The sequence below is a fragment of the Hemitrygon akajei genome, chromosome 4 (assembly GCF_048418815.1).
Source record: "Hemitrygon akajei chromosome 4, sHemAka1.3, whole genome shotgun sequence".
NCBI lineage: Eukaryota > Metazoa > Chordata > Chondrichthyes > Myliobatiformes > Dasyatidae > Hemitrygon > Hemitrygon akajei.
Window position 1 is genome coordinate 45,355,895 of NC_133127.1, and position 22,823 is coordinate 45,378,717.

At 42.2% G+C, this 22,823-nt stretch overlaps 1 protein-coding gene across 5 annotated transcripts in view; it reads left to right on the forward strand.

The window, feature by feature from the left end:
- The window catches only part of fam13a (family with sequence similarity 13 member A), a 277,630-nt gene that overhangs the window by 36,500 nt on the left and 218,307 nt on the right, over window positions 1-22,823 (forward strand). For all 5 annotated transcript variants that reach the window (XM_073042473.1, XM_073042470.1, XM_073042472.1 and 2 more), the window contains one exon: window positions 159-368. In XM_073042473.1, the coding sequence (XP_072898574.1) occupies window positions 159-368 (210 nt within the window). The remainder of the gene's footprint in view (window positions 1-158; window positions 369-22,823) is intronic.

Sequence of the window (22,823 nt, forward strand, 5' to 3'; positions counted from 1 at the left end):
CATGACACCCTGAAATGACCCTGTAATGTGTCGTGAGTTCAAAAAAGTTTAAGGATGGTTATCAAATCCATCCCATGTCCTGTGAGTGGCAAAAGAAGTACATTTGATGTGTTAATGGGTTGACCAACAACTCAGAACTTGTGGCTTCTCTCTGGCAGGGCTGGAACAAGAAGGTCTTTTCCGAGTGAACGGAAATGTGAAGGTGGTGGACCGTCTGCGGCAGAGTTATGACAGCGGCGGTGTGCCCGATCTCGTCCAGGAAGCAGACGTCTGCTCCGTTGCGAGCCTCCTCAAGCTGTTCCTGAGGGAGCTCCCTGATGCAGTGATTGTCTCCAGGTTGCACTCCCAGTTCATGCGGCTGTATCAGGGTGAGTTGCTCGCCCACATCTCATTGACACTGTTCTAGATGTTGGTATTTATCACGTGGAACCAAGGGCAATTTCCATGCTAAACATGCTGTCAGTTGAGGCAAACACAGCTTCTCAGCTGTCAGTCCATGGTGTGATAGGTTACGGAACATCATGCTCACTCAGGGACACTCTAAGAGCGGTGATGGTTTCTGCCTCATCAGTCTTAGTGAGTTCCATATCTTGTACATCAAAGCTATGGACCAGTTTCTGGTACTGTAAATAGATTGATATAGGTGTACTGTATGCTGAATGACTGGTATGCGCATGGTGGGCCGAATGGCCTGTTTCTCAGCTGTATGACTCTGTAAACTCACTGTCCTGCAGATTTAAAAGGTATTTTCTCAATTGTCCTTTGATCCTTCCACCAGTCACTTTAAACCTTTACCCTTTTTGCCATAGGAAATAGACTTCCCTATCTGAAGTGAGTTCTCATAATTCATACACAAAGAAGTGTGATATTGGGTGCACTTATAATAAAGGGATACACCTAGTGTAAGATTGATCACTATTGCAGGTGGAAATTCCCATTATTCAGAACAGGCAAGATCTACAGTATTGTGCAAAGGTTTTAGACACATATACAGTGTATGGGTATACACTGAGCCAAGACTTTTGCACAGTACTGTAGTTCTGTAGAAAGCAAAACTTGCATGAAATCAGAAACAAAATGGAAAGTGCTGGAACCAATCAGCAGGTCAGGCAGCGTCTGTGGAGAGAGAAACAGCATTTCTGTTTCATATCAGTGACTTGAAAATCTTGCAGAAAGGTCATTGATCTGAAATGCTAACTCTTTCACTGTCTCCACAGGTTTGACTTGATCTGTTTAGTACTTCCAGAATTTTCTGTCCTTAATAACAATAATTGGAACCCTTGAGTGGGTTTTCAGATACCGTAGCAAATTCTCAAGGTCAAGTTTCAGACTAAACAAGAATATGGGATCAGATGCTGTTTTGGGTGAGTAACTACAAGGTGGGGGGAATGTGCCTGGGGGGTGCCAAACTCACCTCTCTCACTGATTAACTTTCACAGTCTTAAACCTCCCACAACACGTTCTGAGACCAGACAAGATACCTCATGTTCACTGCTAATATTTATGACAATTGTCCCATGTGGTGTTATAAAGGCAGGGTGTTGAAAAATGTGGTTGTCAGAGGGGAGACTAAATCTAGTACTGGAGGGGTACGCAGAGCTGCACGAGTATGAGAATCTGTTCTTTGAACTCCATCCTCAGTCAGTCGTTTAAAACATACCATACTGTAAGGACATTGTTGTACTGTGTCAATGGCATTCATTACATTGGAAACTATTCGTGGAGGGGCACATTAAAAAGTTGCACATCATATATGGTCAGAATACTTATTAAATTTGATTTTAAAGAGGAGGGGCATAGATAGGGTGAATGCTGCAGAGGCAAGAACTAGATGACATAAGGAGTGAGGGAAGAGATTTGGTAGGAACTTGAGAGGCAACTTTCTAAGACTAAGAGTGGTATCTGTGTGGAATGAGCTGCCAGAGAAACTGGTTAAGGCAAGTTCAGTTACAGCTTTTAAAAGACAGATGGACAGGTGCATGGACAGGAAAGGTTTAGAAGGTTATGGGCCAAGATCTTGGTCAGCATTGACTAGTTGGGTTGTAAAACCTCTTTCTGTACAGTATGACTCGATGACTGTTATATCTAGCAGTAGGAATACAATAAGTTGCAGATGTTTGGAATCTGAAATAAACACAGAAAATACTGGAAATAACAGATTATTTAGTTATTTACTGATTATTGTCACATACATTGAAAAGCTTTGTTTTTCATGCCATCCAGACCGATCACTCCACACACAAGTACATCGAGGTGGCACTGAAAGAAAAGCAGAAACGGAATGTGGAGTTTAGTGTTACAGATGCAGAGAAAGTGCAGTGCAAGCAAATAATTAAGGTGGAAGGCCACGGTGAGGAAAATTGGGAGAGCAAGGTTAAGCAATGTCTCTGAAGAAATTCATCTCAGTGAAATTTCACCAGATCTTTTCAATTTATCAATATTCTAAACACCTCAGTTAGGTCATTCACTGCAGGTTGTCCACAATACTTAACCTATCGGTTACAGGAACAGTATTCTGCTCTGTGCTGCCAACTGGTGTCCGCAACCTGCAACCACATGTGGTTCTTCAAGGCTCCTTGCAACACAGACCATCACACCAATAAGTAATTGAACTTTAAACGTTAATAGACAAGTGCCATTAGAAAGGACAGAATTAACAGTGTAAATCTTATTGCCACCATGATGCTTTTGGAAGACTGTTCACTTTAATAATAGGAGGGTTGTGTTGATTTGCAATGTAGAGGTATGTATTGACTTGGAGTCATCCAGTCATAGATGGAAATAGAGACAGAGACAGGCTCCTCAGCCCAACTGCTGACCATGGTTCCCAAACCTCATCCCGTTTTCCTCTTTCTTTTAAATGTTATTATTGCACCTGTCTCAACCACTTCCTCCGGCAGTTTGTTGCATATAGACACCACCTAATGCATGAAGAAGTTGACCCCCACCCCTAGCTCTCTTTTAAATCCTTCACCCCTCACCTTAAACCTGTACTCTCTAGTTTTTAATTCCCCTATACTGGGAAAAGGACTGTGTATTCGCCCCTGTCTTAAGCCTCATGATCTTATATATCTCTGTAAGGTCACCCCTCTATCACCTAAATTTCAAGGAATAGAATCATTGTTTGGCCAACCTCTCCCTACAGTTCTGCACTCAAGTCCTGACAGCATCGTCGTAAGTCTTCGCTGCATTCTTTCTGGGTTTTGATGTCTTTCCTTTAACAGTCATGTAGGAACTATCAACTATTTTTCCAGACTGACCTATCAGAAATGCCAGTGGGTTGCTCCAGATGTCTTGGGCCATCTGATGGATCTGAACCACTGCATAATTTCCCCACCCAGTTTGTCTGTCTGTACTAATCTGACCAGATATGTAGAGCCAATGAACTGATCCTTTGTACCCAAGAGTGGTTCCCACTTGCACTTAGTTGGCATAGCCCAAGGTCCTACCCACCCAGTACCCTGGCAGGCATTTAACTGTTTGTCACTGGCAAAGGCCCCTGAACTATCTTTATAGGTTTCATGATCAATAAACTGTTTAAGCAGACTTACAGAATAAAAAAATAAAAAAAATTAAAACACTTTATGCCAGAAATTTATTAAATTCTTTAAGGTAGAGTAAAATAAATGAACTGTTTTACTCAAAGTTAGCAGCTCATCCAAATGAAAGAGTTATAGAGTTACACAGCTTCATCTCAACTCATCTGAACCATGAGAAACCTATTTGCATGTGTTTGGCCCATATCCCTCTGAACTCTCCCTATCACATAACTGCCCAGTGCCTATCACATATCATAATTGCACTTGTCTCAACCACTAACTTTGGCAGCACATTACATATAAAAGCAGCACACTCTGCGTGAAAAGTTTCAAAGTTCCAAGTAAATTTATTATCAGAGTACATATAAGTCACCATATACAACCCTGAGATTCATTTTCTTGTGGGCATACTCAGCAAATCCGCAGAATACTAATGGGATCAATGAAAGATCAATCCGAGTGCAGAAGACAACAAACTGTGTAAATGCAAAGATAAATATATGGCAATAACTAATGAGAACATAGAAACATAGAAAATAGGTGCAGGAGTAGGCCATTCGGCCCTTGGAGCCTGCACCGCCATTCAGTATGATCATGGCTGATCATCCAACTCAGAACCCTGTACCTGCTTTCTCTCCATACCCCCTGATCCCATTAGCCACAAGGGCCATATCTAACTTCCTCTTAAATATAGCCAATGAACCGGCCTCAACTGTTTCCTGTGGCAGAGAATTCCACAGATTCACCACTCTCTCTGTGAAGAAGTTTTTCCTCATCTCGGTCCTAAAAGGCTTCCCCTTTATCCTTAAACTGTGACCCCTCGTTCTGGACTTCCCCAACATCGGAAACAATCTTCCTGCATCTAGCCTGTCCAATCCCTTTAGAATTTTATACGTTTCAATAAGATCCCCCCTCAATCTTCTAAATTCCAGTGAGTATAAGCCTAGTCGATCTAATTTTTCTTCATATGAAAGTCCTGCCATCACAGGAATCAATCTGGTGAACCTTCTCTGTACTCCCTCTATGGCAAGAGTGTCTTTCCTCAGATTAGGGGACCAAAACTGCACACAATACTCTAGGTGTGGTCTCACCAAGGCCTTGTACAACTGCAGTAGAACCTCCCTGCTCCTGTACTCAAATCCTTTTGCTATGAATGCCAACATACCATTTGCCTTTTTCACCACCTGCTGTACCTGCATGCCCACCTTCAATGACTGGTGTACAATGACACCCAGGTCTCGTTGCACCTCCCCTTTTCCTAATCGGCCACCGTTCAGATAATAATCTGTTTTCCTGTTCTTGCAACCAAAGTGGATAACCTCACATTTATCCACATTAAATTGCATCTGCCATGAATTTGCCCACTCACCTAACCTATCCAAGTCACCCTGCATCCTCTTAGCATCCTTCTCACAGCTAACACCGCCGCCCAGCTTCTTGTCATCTGCAAACTTGGAGATGCTGCATTTAATTCCCTCGTCTAAATCATTAATATATATTGTAAACCACTGGGGTCCCAGCACTGAGCCTTGCGGTACCCTACTAGTCACTGCCTGCCATTCTGAAAAGGTCCCGTTTACTCCCACTCTTTGCTTCCTGTCTGCCAACCAATTCTCTATCCACATCAATACCATACCCCCAATACCGTGTGCTTTAAGTTTGCACACTAATCTCCTGTGTGAGCCCTTGTCAAAAGCCTTTTGAAAATGTAAATATACCACATCCACTGGCTCTCCCCTATCCACTCTACTAGTTACATCTTCAAAAAATTCGATGAGATTCGTCAGACATGATTTTCCTTTCACAAATCCATGCTGACTTTGTCTGATGATTTCACCTCTTTCCAAATGTGCTGTTATCACATCTTTGATAACTGACTCTAGCATTTTCCCCACCACCGATGTCAGACTAACCGGTCTATAATTCCCCGGTTTCTCTCTCCCTCCTTTTTTAAAAAGTGGGGTTACATTAGCCACCCTCCAATTCTCAGGAACTAATCCAGAATCTAAGGAGTTTTGAAAAATTATCACTAATGCATCCACTATTTCTTGGGCTATTTCCTTAAGCACTCTGGGATGCAGACCATCTGGCCCTGGGGATTTATCTGCCTTTAATCCCTTCAATTTACCTAACACCACTTCCCTACTAACATGTAATTCCCTCAGTTCCTCCATCTCACTAGACCCTCGGTCCCTTACTATTTCCGGAAGATTATTTATGTCCTCCTTAATGAAGACAGAACCAAAGTAGTTATTCAATTGGTCTGCCATGTCTTTGCTCCCTGTGATCAATTCACCTGCTTCTGACTGTAAAGGACCTACATTTGTCTTGACCAATCTTTTTCTTTTCACATATCTATAAAAGCTTTTACAGTCAGTTTTTATGTTCCCTGCCAGCTTTCTCTCGTAATCTTTTTTCCCTTTCCTAATTAAGCCCTTTGTCCGCCTTTGCTGGTCTCTGAATTTCTCCCAGTCCTCAGGTGTGCTGCTTTTTTTTGCTAATTTATATGTTTCTTCTTTGGACTTGATACTATCCCTAATTTCCCTTGTCAGCCACGGGTGCACTACTTCCCTGGTTTATTCTTTTGCCAAACTGGGATGAACAATTGTTGTAGTTCATCCATGCAATCTTTAAATGCTTGCCATTGTATATCCACCGTCAACCCTTTAAGTATCATTTGCCAGTCTATCTTAGCTAATTCACGTCTCACACCTTCAAAGTTACCCTTCTTTAAGTTCAGAACCTTTGTTTCTGAATTAACTATGTCACCCTCCATCTTAATGAAGAATTTCACCATATTATGGTCACTCTTACCCAAGGGGCCTCGCACGACAAAATTGCTAACTTACCCTTCCTCATTGCTCAATACCCAATCTAGAATGGCATAAGACATAGAGTCCTGAAAGTGAGGTACTTGGTTGTAGGAACATTTCAATGATGGGGCGGATGAGTGTAGTTATCCCCTTTTATTCAAGAGCCTGATAGTTGAGGGGCAGTAACTGTTCTTGAACCTGGTGGTGCGAGTCCTGAGGCACTTGTAACTTCTACCTGAGAGCAGCAGTGAGGATAGAGTATGACCTGGGTGATGGGGATCTCAGTTGATGGATGCTGCTTTCCTGTGACAGCATTTCATGTAGATGTGCTCAGTGATTGGGAAGCCTCTATCCATGATGTACTTGGCTAAGTTCACTACATTTTGTAGGATTTTCCATCGAAAGGCATTGGTGTTTCCATACCAGGCCGTGATGCAACTAGTCAATATACTCTTCGTGACCCATCTATAGAAGTTTGTCAAATCTAGTCAGCTCCATCTTGGGTACTAGCCTACAAAGTACCTAGGACATCTTGAGGGAGTGGTGTCTCAGAAGGCCGCATCTATTATTAAGGACCTCCAGCGCCCAGGCCATGCCCTTTTCTCACTGTTACCATCAAGTAGGAGGTACAGAACCCTCAAGGCACACACACAGCGATTCAGGAACAGCTTCTTCCCCTCTGCCATCTGATTCCTAAATGGACATTGAACCCTTGGACACTACATCACTTTTTCTAATATACAACATTCTTTTTTTTGCTTTTTTTAATATATTCAATGTACATATACTGTAATTGATTTACTTATTAATATTTTTATTATTTTTTCCTTCTATATTATGTATTGCATTGAACTGCTGCTGCTAAGTTAACAAGTTTCACATCACATGCCAGTGATAATAAGCCAGATTCTGATTCTGAATTTTTAGATGCCATACTGAACCTCCGCAGACTCTAAGGAAGTAGTAGTGCTGCTGTGCTTTCTTTCCTCTGAAAGAGTAACACCCAGAGATTTAAAGTTGCTAACCCTCTCCTCCTCTGATCCTCCGATGAGGACTGGCTCTTGGACCTCTGGTTTTGCTCTCCTAAAGTCTATACAGGTTCATTTCAGCAAACTATGTGGAAATGCATCATGCTAGATAATTTCCTGTAAGCTGAAGAGATGCAGCAACACGGGGGGGAAGAAAGGTTAAATGTGATAGTATTGTAATTTATTTTCAAAGCAGTTCAAATGTTATGACAACATAACAGCAGTGGAAAAATGGATTCCTGCCCAGAATAGAGCACATCCTGGAACAAGTGAGGATATTCTTTAAAAGCATAAATGACAAGGCGAACCTCTGATGGGAAGATCTGGAGATCATCCCTTTTGGTCAATATATTAACCTCAAGGTCCCCGTGTCACCTGGGGGCACCTGATGTCATCTGTGCCATTTCTTCTCATGTCTTTTCAAGTGGCTGGGCCCACTTCAAGGCATTAGTCACTTGCCCATCTATATGGTCATTCCCCAGTCTCCCATCACCATGATAGAGCTACTAGGACTTGATGTTTCAATCTCAATGATAAAATTGGCACTCTTGATGTTGGCAGTGGCTTGGAGTGGTGACGAGGAGAGTAGCTACATCATCAGGGTCATCAGGTGGGCATCCTCCTCCTTTGACGTTTCGTTGATAAGCCCACGACGTCTCCAGAGGGCTCAACGGTGCTACCTGGCGTCCCAGGTACACCCCCCTCAGTTCCGTACCCTCCTGTCTTCATCTTGCAGTCCAGTTGTTGTCTTTCCTTTTAATCCAAATCCAATTGCTGCTTTCCTCTGCTGCATTTGACAAGGATTTGATTGCTTGTTGGAGGGAGTCACCCCTCACCCCCACCTTCTTCAATAGACTGGTCGTAGATGTAGCAACGAATCCCCTGCATCCCACTTCTACAGGGAAAATTTTGGTTTTCCAGCCGTTCTGAGCAGCTTCAGTTGCCAGTTCAGAGTACTTGGTCTTATCCCTCTCATAAGCTTCTTCAACGCGATCTTCCCATGGTACTGTCAATTCCACAACATATGCCAGCTTGGCTGTTGTGGACCACAGGACTATGTCTGGCCAGAGTGTTGTAGCCGCAATGTCTGGGGGAAACACAAGCTTTTTCTCCAAGTCCACGCCCATTTTCCAATCCCGAGCAACATGCAGAATGCTTATGTCCTTTGATGTTACTTGGTGCTCTGGAGGTTGGCCTGCTGGTACAAATCGTGTAATATGGACATTTCCTGCCGATGTTTGTGGGAGAGCATTTACGGTAGTTTGCCTCTGTTCCAAGATTGCTGCCAGCTGTCTGAGAACTTGGTTATGCTGCCAAGTATACCACCCCTGGCCAAGGCTCATGGTGCATCCTATTAAGATGTGCCTTAGTGATCCAGGTGCTTGAGAAAGAGAGCAAGTGGGGTCTTCTCCCCACCACTGGTTCAGGTTTTGAGGTGTTGGTAGGAGGTCATAAGTGGCTCTGATGACAAAACTTAGCCGAGATCCCTCCATCTCCCAGATGTCACGCCAACTGAGTTTCCTCTTTTCCAGGCTCTCCCGATTAGTCCATTGGCCCTGCTTGGCCATTGAAACGGCTCTGGCATGTCGCTTTGCCTCCTCCAGTCTCCTCCTCCATCATGAGCCGTCTCTTCTGCACTGATGTTGCCTTGTGCCATTGAGGAGCCTTTGGGACGAGCCCGAGATCGGCTCTCCCATGTTGGACTTGGCCAACCACATCCCTGAAGCGAAGAGCAGACCTAGCACTCTGAACAGCTTCAGATGGGGTCCACTTCCTCCCCGTTGCCACACGGGGGGGCCACTGTTCGAATAACAGTATCTTCAGATTCAGTGAGGGTAATGAACAGCCTTGCTTTGGTGCATTTGTATTCTTCCACAAGACTTGTAATTGGTAATTCCAATTTGCCGTTCCCGTACAGTCCAGCAGGACTTAAGCATTGTGGAAGTCCAAGCCACTGTTTCACATGTGTGCTGATCACTCTTTCGAGCTTTTCCACCTTGTTGATGGGGATTTCATACATTGTTAAAGGCCACATGAGTCTTGGGAGTATGCTGATCTGGAAGCACCACAGCTTGAGTTTTCCTGGCAGCAAGGTCTTGTTGATGCGAGCTATGTACGGGATGGTATCCTTTTTGAGTTGTTTAAACTGCTCGGTGTCCTTGAGCTTAGCATCATACCATCGAGCCAAGCTCTTCACTGGCAATTCCATCACCATGGAAAGAAAGTCCAAGCCTGTCCAGCCTCTCCTTATAGGCCAACCTTCCTGTCCTGGTTAACATCTTCTTATATCTTTTTTGTATGTTCCCCAATTTTATGACATTCTTCCTATATCAGGGCAACCAGAGCCATACCCAGAATGCAAAAGGTGGCCTTACCAGTGCCTTTATACAGCAGTAACATGATTTCCCAGTTATTTCAGTGCAGAAAACTGCGTAAAGCCGTGGAGCGTCAGTTGATGTAAAAGTCCTGTTGGAGATGTGGCCATCTTTGCCATGTCATTTCAAGAAAGGCAACCTTTTCTGGAAGGCCTCTTTAATGACTTCAGGAGGTTTATGCCTGATTGATTTCTAGCCTGCCGAGTTGGTAAGGAAATACAGCACAGAACAGGCTGTTCCAGCCCAGCATCCCACCTATTTAACACCAGCCTCTTCATAGGACAATTTAAAATGTCCAATTAACCTATTATCTGGTCTTTCTTTGGGCTGTGGGAGGAAACTGGAGCACCCAGAGAAAATACGCCATTCATGGGGAGAATGCACAAACTCCTTACAGATGGCATGAGAATTGAACTCCAAACTCCGGAATACCCCGTGCTGTAATCGTGCTGCTATGTGAGGTGTTGAATGTAGTTCCGTTAGAGGCTGATCAGAAAATATTCATAGGTTGATCCCTGGTGTGAGGAGGTTAGCTTTAGCTTTGGAGGAAAGGTAGAGGAGCTTGGGACAATATTCATTGACATTTAGAAAAATGAGAGGTGACCTTAGAAGCTGTAAGGTTCTAAGAGGAATGGCAGGAAAAATGCTGAAAAGCTGTTTCCCCTTGTTTTGGAAATCTAAAATTAGGGTCATGAAGTCAGGAAAAGGCATTGTAATTTCATATTAGATGAGGAATTTTTTTTTCTCTCAGAAGGTCATGAGTGTTAGAGTTCTGTACCTCAGAGAGCTGTGGACACGGAGTCATGAAATATGCCAAAGGTCAAGTCAGACAGTTGATAAGGAACTCGAAGGTGTGGGCAAGACAAGAAATGGATGAAGAACAAATAACAAATTGAGGCTTAATTAATTCTTGTTACAATCACTCTTAAGAAAAAATATTTAATTGTTTTATTTTTAATCACTTAAATATTTGTCAATTAACTCTTAATGAGGGACATATAGAAATATTGGGAAAGGCCATTAATTTATTGAGGTGTCAGAGGCCATCAGGGTAGTCAATGGTGGGGCTTCATCTCCACAAGCTGAAGCCAAGTCACAGGTCACGGACCATTCCAGTTTATGGAAGCACAGCAGCAACAGGAGCATGGTAGAAGCCATACATTTTCAAACCGTGGGCTGGAATAGGTGGTGTTGTGGTTGAATGGGAATAGTGGGCTGGGTCTCGTGAGACGCAGGCCAATAAGGGGGAAGAACTATTTAAGACATTTAAAACAGCTGCCCCCCCCCCCCCCCACCAATGGGCCAGGATCTTCCTAAATCTTGCCTGCATTTCATGTTGGACTCCCAAAACTGAAGTGTTAACATCAAACTTCAAAGAGAATTTATTATCAGGGTATGTAGATGCCACCATACACATAGGTTTATTTTCAGGATCAGAATCAGAGTATCACCAGCATATCTCGTGAAATTTGTTAACTTTGCGGCAGCAGCATAATGCAATACATGATGACATAGAAAAAAACTGAATTACACACAGACATTTTAAATAGTTAAATAATTGGTGCAAAAAACAGAAATAAAAAGTAGTGAGGTAGTGTTCATGGGTTCAATGTCCATTTAGAAATCAATTGGCAGAGGGGAAGAAGCTGTTCCTGAATCATTGTGTGTATGCATTCAGCCTTCTGTACCTCCTTCCTGATGGTAACAGTGAAAAGTGGGCGTGTCCTAGGTAGAGGGAGTCTCTAATGATTTACGCCACCTTTTTGCAGCATTGCACCTTGAAGATATCTAGGATGCTACAGAGGCTGGTGCCTATGATGGATTTTACAACTCTCTGCAGCTTACTTCAATATTGTGCAGTAGTCAACCCCACCCCACCCATACCAGACTGCAGTTCATCCAGTTAAAATGCTGTCTACAGTACATCAGTAGAAATTTGCAGGCATTCACAGTAGAACTACAAAATAGAATAGAATCAATGAAAAACTATACACAGAGACCGACAAACAACCAATGTGCAAAAAAAAAGAACTAAACAAGCAAACAGATAAATACATAATCCTGAGAACTTGAGTTTTGATATCAGTTCAGTGTTGAGGTGAGTGAAGTTATCCATGCTGGTTCAGGTGCCATATGGTTGAAGGGTATTATCTCTGGAGCAAAATTTGAACCCACCATTTTCTCACATGGGCAAGTATGCCAGTGCTCAAACAGCAGTGTATGTCTGCTGCTCTCACTTGCATAACTCATGATGGACAGGATGAGGAATATAAGATTAAGATGGATATTGACAGGGTAGACAATCAGAATCTTTCTCTTGGGGTGCATATGCAAAAATATTCGAGGATACATATTTAATGTAAGGAGGGAAGTTTAAAGGAGATATGAAGGATAAGTTTTTTTAAACAGAGTCGTGTGTGCCTGTAATGTGCTACTAGGAAAGATGATGGAAGTAGATTAACCAGCAATATTTAAGAGAGATTTAGATATCTACGTGAACAGGCAGGGAATGTAGGGATATAAATCATATGCAGACAGAAGTGTGGTTTAAGTTGGCATCATGCTAAGCACGGACACCATGGACTGAAGGACCCATTCCTGGGTTGCAGTGTTCTGTGTGCTTTGAAAGTAGTGAGCATTACGGGACTTCGGCAGCAAGTGATACCACTGGATCTATGTGCAGGAAACTATGGGGCAGGTTCCTGTCGAAAACTTAGCAATAAAATCCCCGTCTTTCAAAGACTGGACTTCAAGGTAGTGAGAATCTGGCAGCATCAGTCCTTCCGTTTCCAGTCTATATTTGAATCCGGTGGAAAAAGTAGTTCCAAACTTTGAAATGTCTATTAAGTTCAAATTGATATGTTTTAGGAATGATGGGCAGTTTAGTCAAGTTGATGGAATGATGGGCAGGGGAAGAATCTGCCTTGATAGTTAAATTGTTTACACCCAATAACTTCCTCTCTTGGAATAATTTTGCTTTATCTTCTACCCTGTTACGCCAACCAAAGAATTATTGTGTTGACTTGTTGGGTGCCAGAATGTCATTGAATGACCTTGTGCAGGAGGGAACTGAATAAATAATCAGCACCGTCAACAAAAATTATCTTGAGACAAAAATAAAATGCAAAGCTAATCTTTGAAATCCTCGACATTAAGTCTACAGTTATTCTGCGAGCTGTTGAGGGAAAGGTTTTATTTATGAATCAGGTTACCAAAGTAATGCTTTCTGTTGGAAGGCAGCTTGCTCTCGCTGTCTGATTTACTGGGAATAATTGCTGGAGTAGAATAGTTACTTCCATGCTGTTGGAATACCTGGGCACATTTAGGGGAATGGGGTGAGCATCTGATGAACTCAGACGTAACAGCAAGCCAGAAGTAATTTAGATAACAGGGTAATCTTAATTTTACAATACAGAATTGCATGTCCATAAGGTATATTATTTAACAATAAGATTATATCAGAGTTTGTTATCATGCAATCATTTTTGTCAATGAAATTGTTTGATCAGTCTATTCCACTTTGGTTATTGCAAAATAAACTCTCAGAGAAAACATGATGGATTTATAGGGCATGGTTTTATCATGCCTTTAGACTATCCTCAGAGCACTTTATAACCAGTCAAATAATTTTGAATCGTACTCACTGTGAAAAGCAGGAAATGGACCAGTAAGTTTACACATGACAAATCAGTAAGGTTGTATGACAATCATGAAGACTGTCTAGAAATTTATTTCATCAGTCTTTTATAGGAGGGTTATAGGAGGGGAAAGGTACAGGGTGATAGATAGATAGATAGATACTTTATTCATCCCCATGGGGAAATTCAACTTTTTTCCAATGTCCCATACACTTGTTGTAGCATAACTAATTACAATGGTGCTAAGGTGAGTGTGGGAAGAACTGGGCACCAAAGCAACTTTCCCTTACTGCTTCCTTTTTGAGTCTCATCTCAGGTTCTCTTCCCACTGACATCAGGCATGTTTGTTATGCTGCAGAGTCCCTGCCCAGCTGACATCATTAAGGTTTCCTGTGCTGGCTTTAAGCAGCATTATCCAGAGAGTCTGAAGCAACATGTCATAAACACTGGAAAACAGAAATAAAATATTGTGGGGTGAGAAGCTGTGTTTAGCTTTGCATCAGATTGGCAGCTCTGACCGGATGTGATGTGTGGCATGTTTTGCTGAGCACTTCTGGCGCTTTTTATTATTTTCCATTAATTCTCCCTCGGGATTTCTTCTGCAGGGAGTGCCAAATAGGTGATGATTTTTGAAAGATTCGCTTCAGAAAACAGACAGGGCACTCAACAATTTATCAGTCTGTCATCTTCCAACTTTTCCCTGCTTTGTAATCTTTATACACTCTGGTATTGAGGAGCTTGCTGCCTGTGGTAGAGGTTACAGAGCAACACCACACCAAATGCCAACACTGCAGAACAGGGTAAGAAATCCTGTGGAAGCCCATTTCCCAGCCTGCTTTCTGGTAGCAATTACTGCATGCAGTGTTAGACAAGGCAGAGTCTTTGGATGGTGTGGCCAGGCCTCCTCTTCCAAAAATTACCTCAAAACTGTGACCTTTCACAGACCCTTTCACAACTACTAATGCAAACATTTTCTGTACAACCCAGCTACTCTAGACAAATAGCTGGTTCCAGAACTGTAGTTCCAATCTCAAGCTGCATAGAAGAAGAGCACTCATCCCCTCGTACCTGTACTAGCTTATGAAAAGACCTGTCCTGTTGGTCCCACTCCCATCTTTGTTACTCAAATAAAGGTTTTCCTTTTGAGGTCAGTAACCCGTAGGTGCCTAGCAGTACTAATAAAGAATTGGTGAGATTGTTTGCAGTGAACGTTGTGCTATTATTGTCCTCATTATGTAAACTGTGCACAGCAATCTCATCAGGGAGAAAGAAGTTATTTTGACTGGTAAGGTTTAAGAGGCAGAAGATACTGTCACATGAAGATTGAAACAAAGCCATTGCATCAGCTGACCTTCCAATGTTTGGCCTGATGCATATTCAGGAGCGATTAGCATCAAGTCAGATGATAACTATGTCTCAAAACATTTGGCAAAGAGAAACGCTTAATCACCTCCTTTGTGATATTCCAAGTTTAGTCTTTGGATTGAAATGCTACACCATGTATAGTCAATACTGAAACAACAGTTTCATTCTGAAACAGATCAAAATGTAATTCTTGCTGAAGAATGGTGTCTCTGTCTTTTAAACTGAGCTTCTTGTAAATGTGATTCAGTTGGAAACTTCCCCAAACTCCCATTTTCTTCTCACGATCTTCTGGTATAGCAAGCTTGAATCCTTGTGTACCTAATAAGTGTTTCCTGAGCGAATGCCCGTGAACTTCTACTGTTGTTGCCCATCCACTTCAAAGTTTGACGTGTTGTGCATTCAGAGATGTTCTTCTGCATACCACTGTTCTGCATGGTCGTTTGAGTTGCTGTCACCTTCCTGTCAGCTTGAGCCAATTAGGCCATTTCCCTCTGATCTCTTATCTTTGACCAGCAGCAAATCCAGACATCAGAAGTGTTGAGAGGAGGGGACTTCAATCAGGTCCATTACTCGAGGATAAATAAACAGCAGTTGGTCAGTAAAGCAAAAAAAGCTTTGACCAGCAACCAATCGGAGTTTGGGATTGATTAGCAAGAGCAAATTCAAGGAAGGCAGGACAGGTGTAGAGGCCATCGTCTGAGAGGACTGGAGTTGTGATCTTGAGACTTTAGCTCTTCGAGGCTTCCGCAAAGAAAGGCTTCAGCCAGAGAAAGCAAAAGAAAAGAAATGCTTAAAGTTAAGTTTTTCCCTTCCTTCTCTTCTTTATATCTATTCAGCTAGGACAGTAGGGTTGACAGGCAGGAAAGTGGAATGCTCCCCTTGCAGGATGTAGGAAGGCAGGGAGACCTTCAGTGTCCCCAGCAACTACACTGTGAGAAGTGCATCCAGCTGCAGCTTCTAACAATATGCGTTAAGGAGTTGGAGCTGGAATTGGATGAACTCCAGATCGTTTGGGAGGCTGAGGAGGGTGATAGCTGGAACACCCAGCATGCAGGACACAAGAAACTGGGTGACAGGAAGGTGAAAAGGGTTAAGGACTGGTGCTGAGTACCCCTGGCCCCCCAGCCCCCCAGCAACAGGTCAATCACTTTGGAAACTGTTGGGGGAGGGAGTATGACCTTACAGAGGAAAGTCGCAATGGGCGAGTCTCTGGCACTGAGTCTGCCTCTGTGATTCAGAAGGAAAGAGGGGAGAAGAGGCATGCTGTGGTGATAGAGAAGTTATTAGTTATGGGAATGGACAAGAGGTTCTGTGGACGATAACTTGCATCCTGGACAGTATGTTGCTTCCCAGGTGCCAGGGTATCTCAGATCAAGTCCTCAGCATTCTTAACTGGGAGGGTGAACAGACAGAAGTCGTGGTCCATGTACAAACGTTTGTAGATACCGATGACATGGGTAGGAAGAGTATTGAGGTTCTGCATAGGGAGTTCAGGGAGTTAGGTGCTAAGTTAAAGAGCAGGACCTCCAGGGTTGTGATCTCAGGATTGCTACCCATGCCATGTGCTGGTGAGGTCAGAACTAGGAAAATTATACAGTTTAATATGTGACTAAGGAGTTGACATAGGAGGGAGGGCATAAGATTTTTGGATCACTGGGCTCTCTTCCAGGGAAGGTGGGAGGTGGAATCTGTACAAAAGGGATGGTTTGCAACTGAACTGGAGGGGGACCAATATCCTAGCAGGAAGGTTTGTTAGTGCTGCATGATAGAGTTTAAATTAGAGTTGCAGGGGGATGGGAACCAGAGCGCCAGAACAGTTCATGGAGAGGTTGTGGAGACAGATGTTGGTAAGACCTCAGACAAAGTTGGGAATCAAAAGGTGCGACTAGTGTTCTGAGCTGCCTATATTTCAATGCAAGAAGTATCATAGGAAAGGTGGATGATAGTGCTGAAGATGAGGGAGCTGGTTTACAAACAGAGGCAATGTGTGTTGAGGAGAAGCTATTGATTGGGCAAAATTATAGTCAACAGGATGTGTTGCAAAAAAGGCAGACAGAATCAAAACAGGTGAATACAGGACTGAAGGTGTTGTATTTGAATGCGAGCAGGTAGATGAACTTACAGCAAAGTTACAGATTGGCATATATGATGTTGTATAGGCATCATTGAATCATGGCTGAAAGAAGATTATAGCTGGGAGTTGAAAGTCCAAGGATACACAATGTATCGAAAGGACAGGCAGGGAGGCAGAGGCGGCGGTGTTGCTCTGTTGGTAACAAATGAAATCAAATCATTAGAAAGAGGACAAAGTGTCGGAAAGTGTTGAATCATTGTGGATAGCTAAGGAACTGCAAGGGTAAAAAGACACTGATGGGAGTTGTATACAGACCCCAAACAGTAGTAAGGATGTGGCTTACAAATTACAATGAGAGATGGAAAATGTATGCCAAAAAGGCAATGACTTCAATATGCAGGTAGGTTGGAAAATCAGGAGGGAGAATATCTAGATTGGCCACAAAATGACTTTTTAGAGCAGCTTGTGCTGAGCCCACTAGAGGATCAGCTATTCTGGAGTGGGTGTTGTGCAAAGAACTAGAATTGATTAGAGACCTTAAGATAAAAGAACCCTTAGGGGCAAGTGATCATATTCACCTGAAATTTGAGAAGGAGAAACTGAAGTCAGATGAATCAGTATTATGGAGGAGTAAAGGGAATTACAGAGGCGAGAGAGAGGAGTTGGTCAGAATTGATTGGAAAAGAACACTGGCAGGGATGATGGCAGAGCAACAACGGCTCGAATTTCTGGAAGTAATTTGGAAGGCACAGGATATATACATCCCAAAGAGGAACAAGTATTCTACAAGAAAGAGGACACAACCATGGCTAACAAAGGAAGGCAGAGCCAATATAAAAACCAAAAGGAGGGTGTATAATAGAGCAAAATTAGTGGAAAGTTAGAGAATTGAGAAGCTTTTAAAAGCCAATTTCAAGGCAACTAAAAAGTCATTAAAAGGTAAAATGAGATAGGAATGTGGCTAGCCAATAATATTAAAGAGGATATCAGAAGTTTATTCAGATACATAAAGTGTAAAATAGAGGTGAGAGTGGATATCGGACCACTGAAAAACTATGCTGGACAGTTCGTAATGGGGGACAATGAAATGGCAGATGAACTGAATAAGCATTTTGCATCAGTCTTCACAGTGGAAGACACTAGCAGTATGGTGGAAGTTCTAGGTGTCAGAGGGCATGAAGTGTGTGAAGTTACCATAGCTACAGAGAAGGTTCTTGGGAAACTGAAAGGTCTGAAGGTAGATAAGTCACCTGAATCAGATGGTGTGCACACCAGAGTTTTGAAAGAGGTTGCTGAAGAAATCATGGAGGCATTAGTAATGACCTTTTATGAATCATTAGATTCTGAATTGGTTCCGGAAGACTGGAAAATTGCAAATGTCACTCCACTCTTTAAGAAAGGACAGAGGCAGAAGAAAGGAAACTGTGGACCAGTCATCTGGCCACAGAGGTTTGGAAGATGTAGGTATCTATTACTAAGGATGAGGTCTCAGGGTACTTGGAGGTACATGATAAAATAGTCCGTAATCAGCATGATTTCCTCAAGGGAAAGTTTTGCCTGACTATGGGCTATTTGAAGACGGAATTCTTTGAAGAAATAAAAAGCAGTATAGACAAAGGAGAATCAGATGTTGGATTTTCAGAAGGTCTCTGACAAGGTGCCACACATGAGGCTACTTAACAAGCTATGAGCCCATGGTATTACAGGAAAGATGTGGGCATGGATAAAGAAGTAGCTGATTGGCAGGAAACAAAGAGTGGGAATAAAGGAAGCCTTTTCTGGTTGGATGATGGAATTGATAGTTTTGTTGCAAAGTTTGCAGATGATATGAAGATAGGTGGAGGGGCAAATAGTTTTGAGAAATAGCAAGGCGACAAGGATTTAGACAGATTAGAAGAATAGGTAAAGAAATGGCAAATGGAATAGTGTTGGAAAGTGTATGGTCATGCACATTGGTAGAAGAAATGAAAGGGTTGACTATTTTTTAAATGGAGAGAAAATACAAAAAACTGAGATGCAAAGGGACTTGGGGGTCTTGTGCAGGATTCCCAAAAGGTTAATTTGCAAGTTGAGTCTGTGGCGAGGAATGCAAATACCATGATAGCATTCATTTCAAGAGGAGTGGAATATAAAAGCAAGGATGTGATGCTGAAACTTCAGAAAGCACTGGTGAGGCCTCAGTTGGAGTATTGTGGGCACGTTTGGGCCCCTTACCTTGGAAAGGATGTGCTGAAACTGGAGAGGGTTTAAAGGAGGTTCATGAAAATGATTCCAGGATTGAATGGCTTGTCACATGAAGAGCGTTTGATGGCTCCGAGCCTGTATTCACTGGAACTTAGAAAAATGAGGGGTGACCTCATTGAAACCTATTGAATGGAGAAAGGCTTTGATAGAGTGGGTGTGGAGAGGATGTTTCCAATGGTGGGAGAGTCCATGACACAGCCTCAGAATAGAGAGGTATCTTTTTAGAAAGAAGATAAGGAATTTCTTTAGCCAGATTGTGGTGAATCTGTAGAATTCTTTGCCACAGGCAGTTGTGGAGACTAAGTCTTTATGTACGGCGGAGCAGAGTCAATGTGCCAAGCGGCTTAATTCTGCTCCTATATCTTATAGTCTTATTACAAGGCACTTTGCTGCCCACAGAACTGGATATTGTCCACTCACTGGAGTTTTTTTTGTTTTTCGCACCATCCTCTGTTAACTCTAGAGATTGTTGTGCATGAAAATCCAAGGAGATCAGCAGTTTCTGAGATACTCAAACCACCCCATCTGGCACCAACAGTCATTGCATGGTCAAAGTTCAAGATTTTGTCACCATTCTGATACTTGGTCTGAACAGCAACTGAACCTCTTTACCATGTCTGCATGCTGTTATGCATTTTGTTGCTGCCATATGATTGGCTGATTAGATATTTGCATTAGTGAGGTGTACAGATGTACTTGAGAAAGTGGCCACTGAGAGTATAATGTTTATAGTTTGGAAGACTCTGGACTGATGATTATTAAGTGCCTCAGAGTTATTCTTCACTTGTGATACCTTATTCTAATGCAGCAAAAAATGAATTGCATTTATACTGAGCCTTTTATAATTTAAGAGAGTCCTGAAACACTTTGCTGGCAATTTGGTACTGCACAAGAAAGACAGCAAGGCATTAAATGCACGGCAAGATCTTACAATCAGCAATGAAAGGCCAGAAAATTCTTTATTTCGACTGGCACCTTTTTCTAAATTCACAATTAGACATGGTCTTAGAGAAGTAGAGTCAAAGTTTAAAACGTATTTATTTTCAAAGAGTGTATACTATATACAACCTTGAGGTTTGCCTCCTTGCAGGCAGCCGCAAAATACAGAAACCCGAAAGAACCCATTAAAAAAGACTATCAAATAGCCAATGTGTGCAAAGAGAAACAAATTGATCAAGCAATGAAAAGTCAGCATTTAACATTCAGAACTAAAGTTCACGAAAGTAAGTTCACAGCCACAAAGCCAGTTTGTCACTGCATCTGGTCCAGGAGCCCATTAGTTGCAGGTCACAGCCTCAGTTTAGCTTAGAGAAGAGGACACCTCTCAGAGCAGCAAACAAATCATAGTGTAACACAGAATGGAGTACAGGCCTTCAGCCTAACAGTCCATGACATTTTGTTATCCGCTCTGCTACTTACTATTTCCTGAGTTTTAACCATATCCCTCTGAGCCCCAACCTACCCCCTCCTCCCAGTTACCTATTCAAGTGCTTCTTAAATGATACTATTGTACCTGCCGTAACCATTTCCTCCGTCAACTCATTCCATATACACACCACCCTTTGTCTTATAAAATTGCCTCTCTGGTCTCTCTTAAGTCTTTCCCTTCTTATCCTAAACCTATGCCTCCCAGTTTTGGACTTCCCTTGCTGGGGAAAAGACTATTAGCATATATTGTCACTTACAAACCAGAACTGGTCCTGGGTTTAGAAAACATGTTGTGATTATTTCATATTTGTAAAGAGTGAGAAAGAAATTCAGCTAACATTAGAAAACACTGAAAATACTCAGCAAATAGAATAGACAGCATCTGTGGAAATGGAAGCAAAGTTAATGTTTCAAGTTGAAGATGGATCCGTTATGCACTTGAAATGTTAATTCCGTTTCTCTCTCTGTGCAGATGCTGCCTAACCTACTGAGTTCTTTCAGCATTTTATATTTTTATTTCATTTTCGACATCAGGTTTTTAAGACAGGAGAAGGTAGGAGAAACTGAGACTGAGAGCAGATTTAGATAATTTCAGTGAATCCTGGTGAATAGCATCCTCAGTGCTGGTGAATTTTCTTTTTTTTTAATCGTATCTTTTGGGTATTTTCAAAGAAAATACACAACAATAATGTTATGCTTTGTTTTGCTGCAAGGGAGAATGGGGTGAAGAGTTATCCTCTGCAGTTTCTGGAGGTGAATGGGGAAAAGTTCAGAGACATGGGAGGCAAGATATTAAACACAAAAAAGTAGTAGGTGTCTGAAATGAACTGTTATGGGAAGTGTTCAAGGTAGATAGATATAATAATGACATTTAAAAGGCATTTAGCCAGGCACATGAATATGCAGAGAATAGAGGGACATGTGCCATGTGCAAACAGAAAGGATTAAGTGTCATTAGGTTAATTAGTTTGGCATAACCTTTTCCTGTCATACGTTCTATTTCTGATAAATGAATAACACATCATGGTGCCAAGATATACTTCGCTCCGATAGATCCACTGAACGGAATAGAACTGGAAGCAGTCTATAATATATAGCCGTTATTTTGTCCAGGGACTAGCACACACAACATCCACCTTAAATGTACTGTATGTTGCCAAATGATTCACATTTATTTGTGCTGTGCTCCAGAACCCAAAACAACAAGTAATGGTGTGGGGCTGGTATTTGTGTGAGGCGTGGAGGTTGGAGTCAAATGTTGTCCGGGACGGATGAAGGTATTATGAGGAAACAAACCAGTAGCCAAAGATCATAAGACATAGGATCACGAATGGTTGCCCCTCAGCCTCCTACACTCTGACCCTCTCCTTATGTCCTCTTGTTCTAGTGACACCCTCACAAATCTTTTCTGCATCCTTTTCAGCTTAATTAAATCCTTCTTGTTGTTGAGTAACCAGTATTGCACAGAATACTCTTCAGTGTGGTCTCACCACTTGTACGGTCGCAGAATGCTATCCCAGTTGGCCAAGTATGGCAAATGCCTGTATCATTACTCTGTCTGCCAGTGTTGCCTCTTTCAGGGAGCTAAGTTCAAAGTTCAAAGTAAATATAGAGTCAAAGTACATATATGTCACCATATACAACCCTAAGATTCATTTTCTTGCAGTTACTCACAGAAAATCCAAGCAACATAATAGAATCAGTGCAAGACTGTACCCAACAAGATGGACAAATAACCAATGTGCAAAAGACAACAAACTGTGCAAACACTAAAAAGAAATAAATAATAATCATAAATAAATAAGCAATAAATATCAGGAACATGAGATGGAAAGTCCTTGAAAGTGAGTCCATTGGTTGTGGGAACAGTTCAGTGATGGGGTGAGTGAAGTTATCTCCTCTGATAGTTGAGAGGTAATAACTGTTCCTGAACTTGGTGATGTGGGTTCCTAGACTCCTGAACCTTCTTCCTGATGGCAGCAGTGAGAAGAGAGCATAGGCTGGGTGGTGAGGATTCTTGATGATGAATGTTGTTTTCCTGCGACAGCTCTGTGTAGATATGCTCAATGGTGGGGAGGGCTTTAAATCGTGGTGGACTGGGCCATATCGACTACTTTTTGTCGGGTTTTCTGCTCAAGTGTATTGGTGTTTCCGTATCAGGCTGTGATGCAACCAGTCAATATACTCTCCACCACACATAGAAGTTTGGTGCTGAATAATTTCAAGTTGCTGACGCTGTCCACCCCTGATCCCCCAATAAGCAAAAGCTCATATAGCTTCAGTTTCCTCCTCCTCAAGTCAATATTCAGCTCCTTGGTC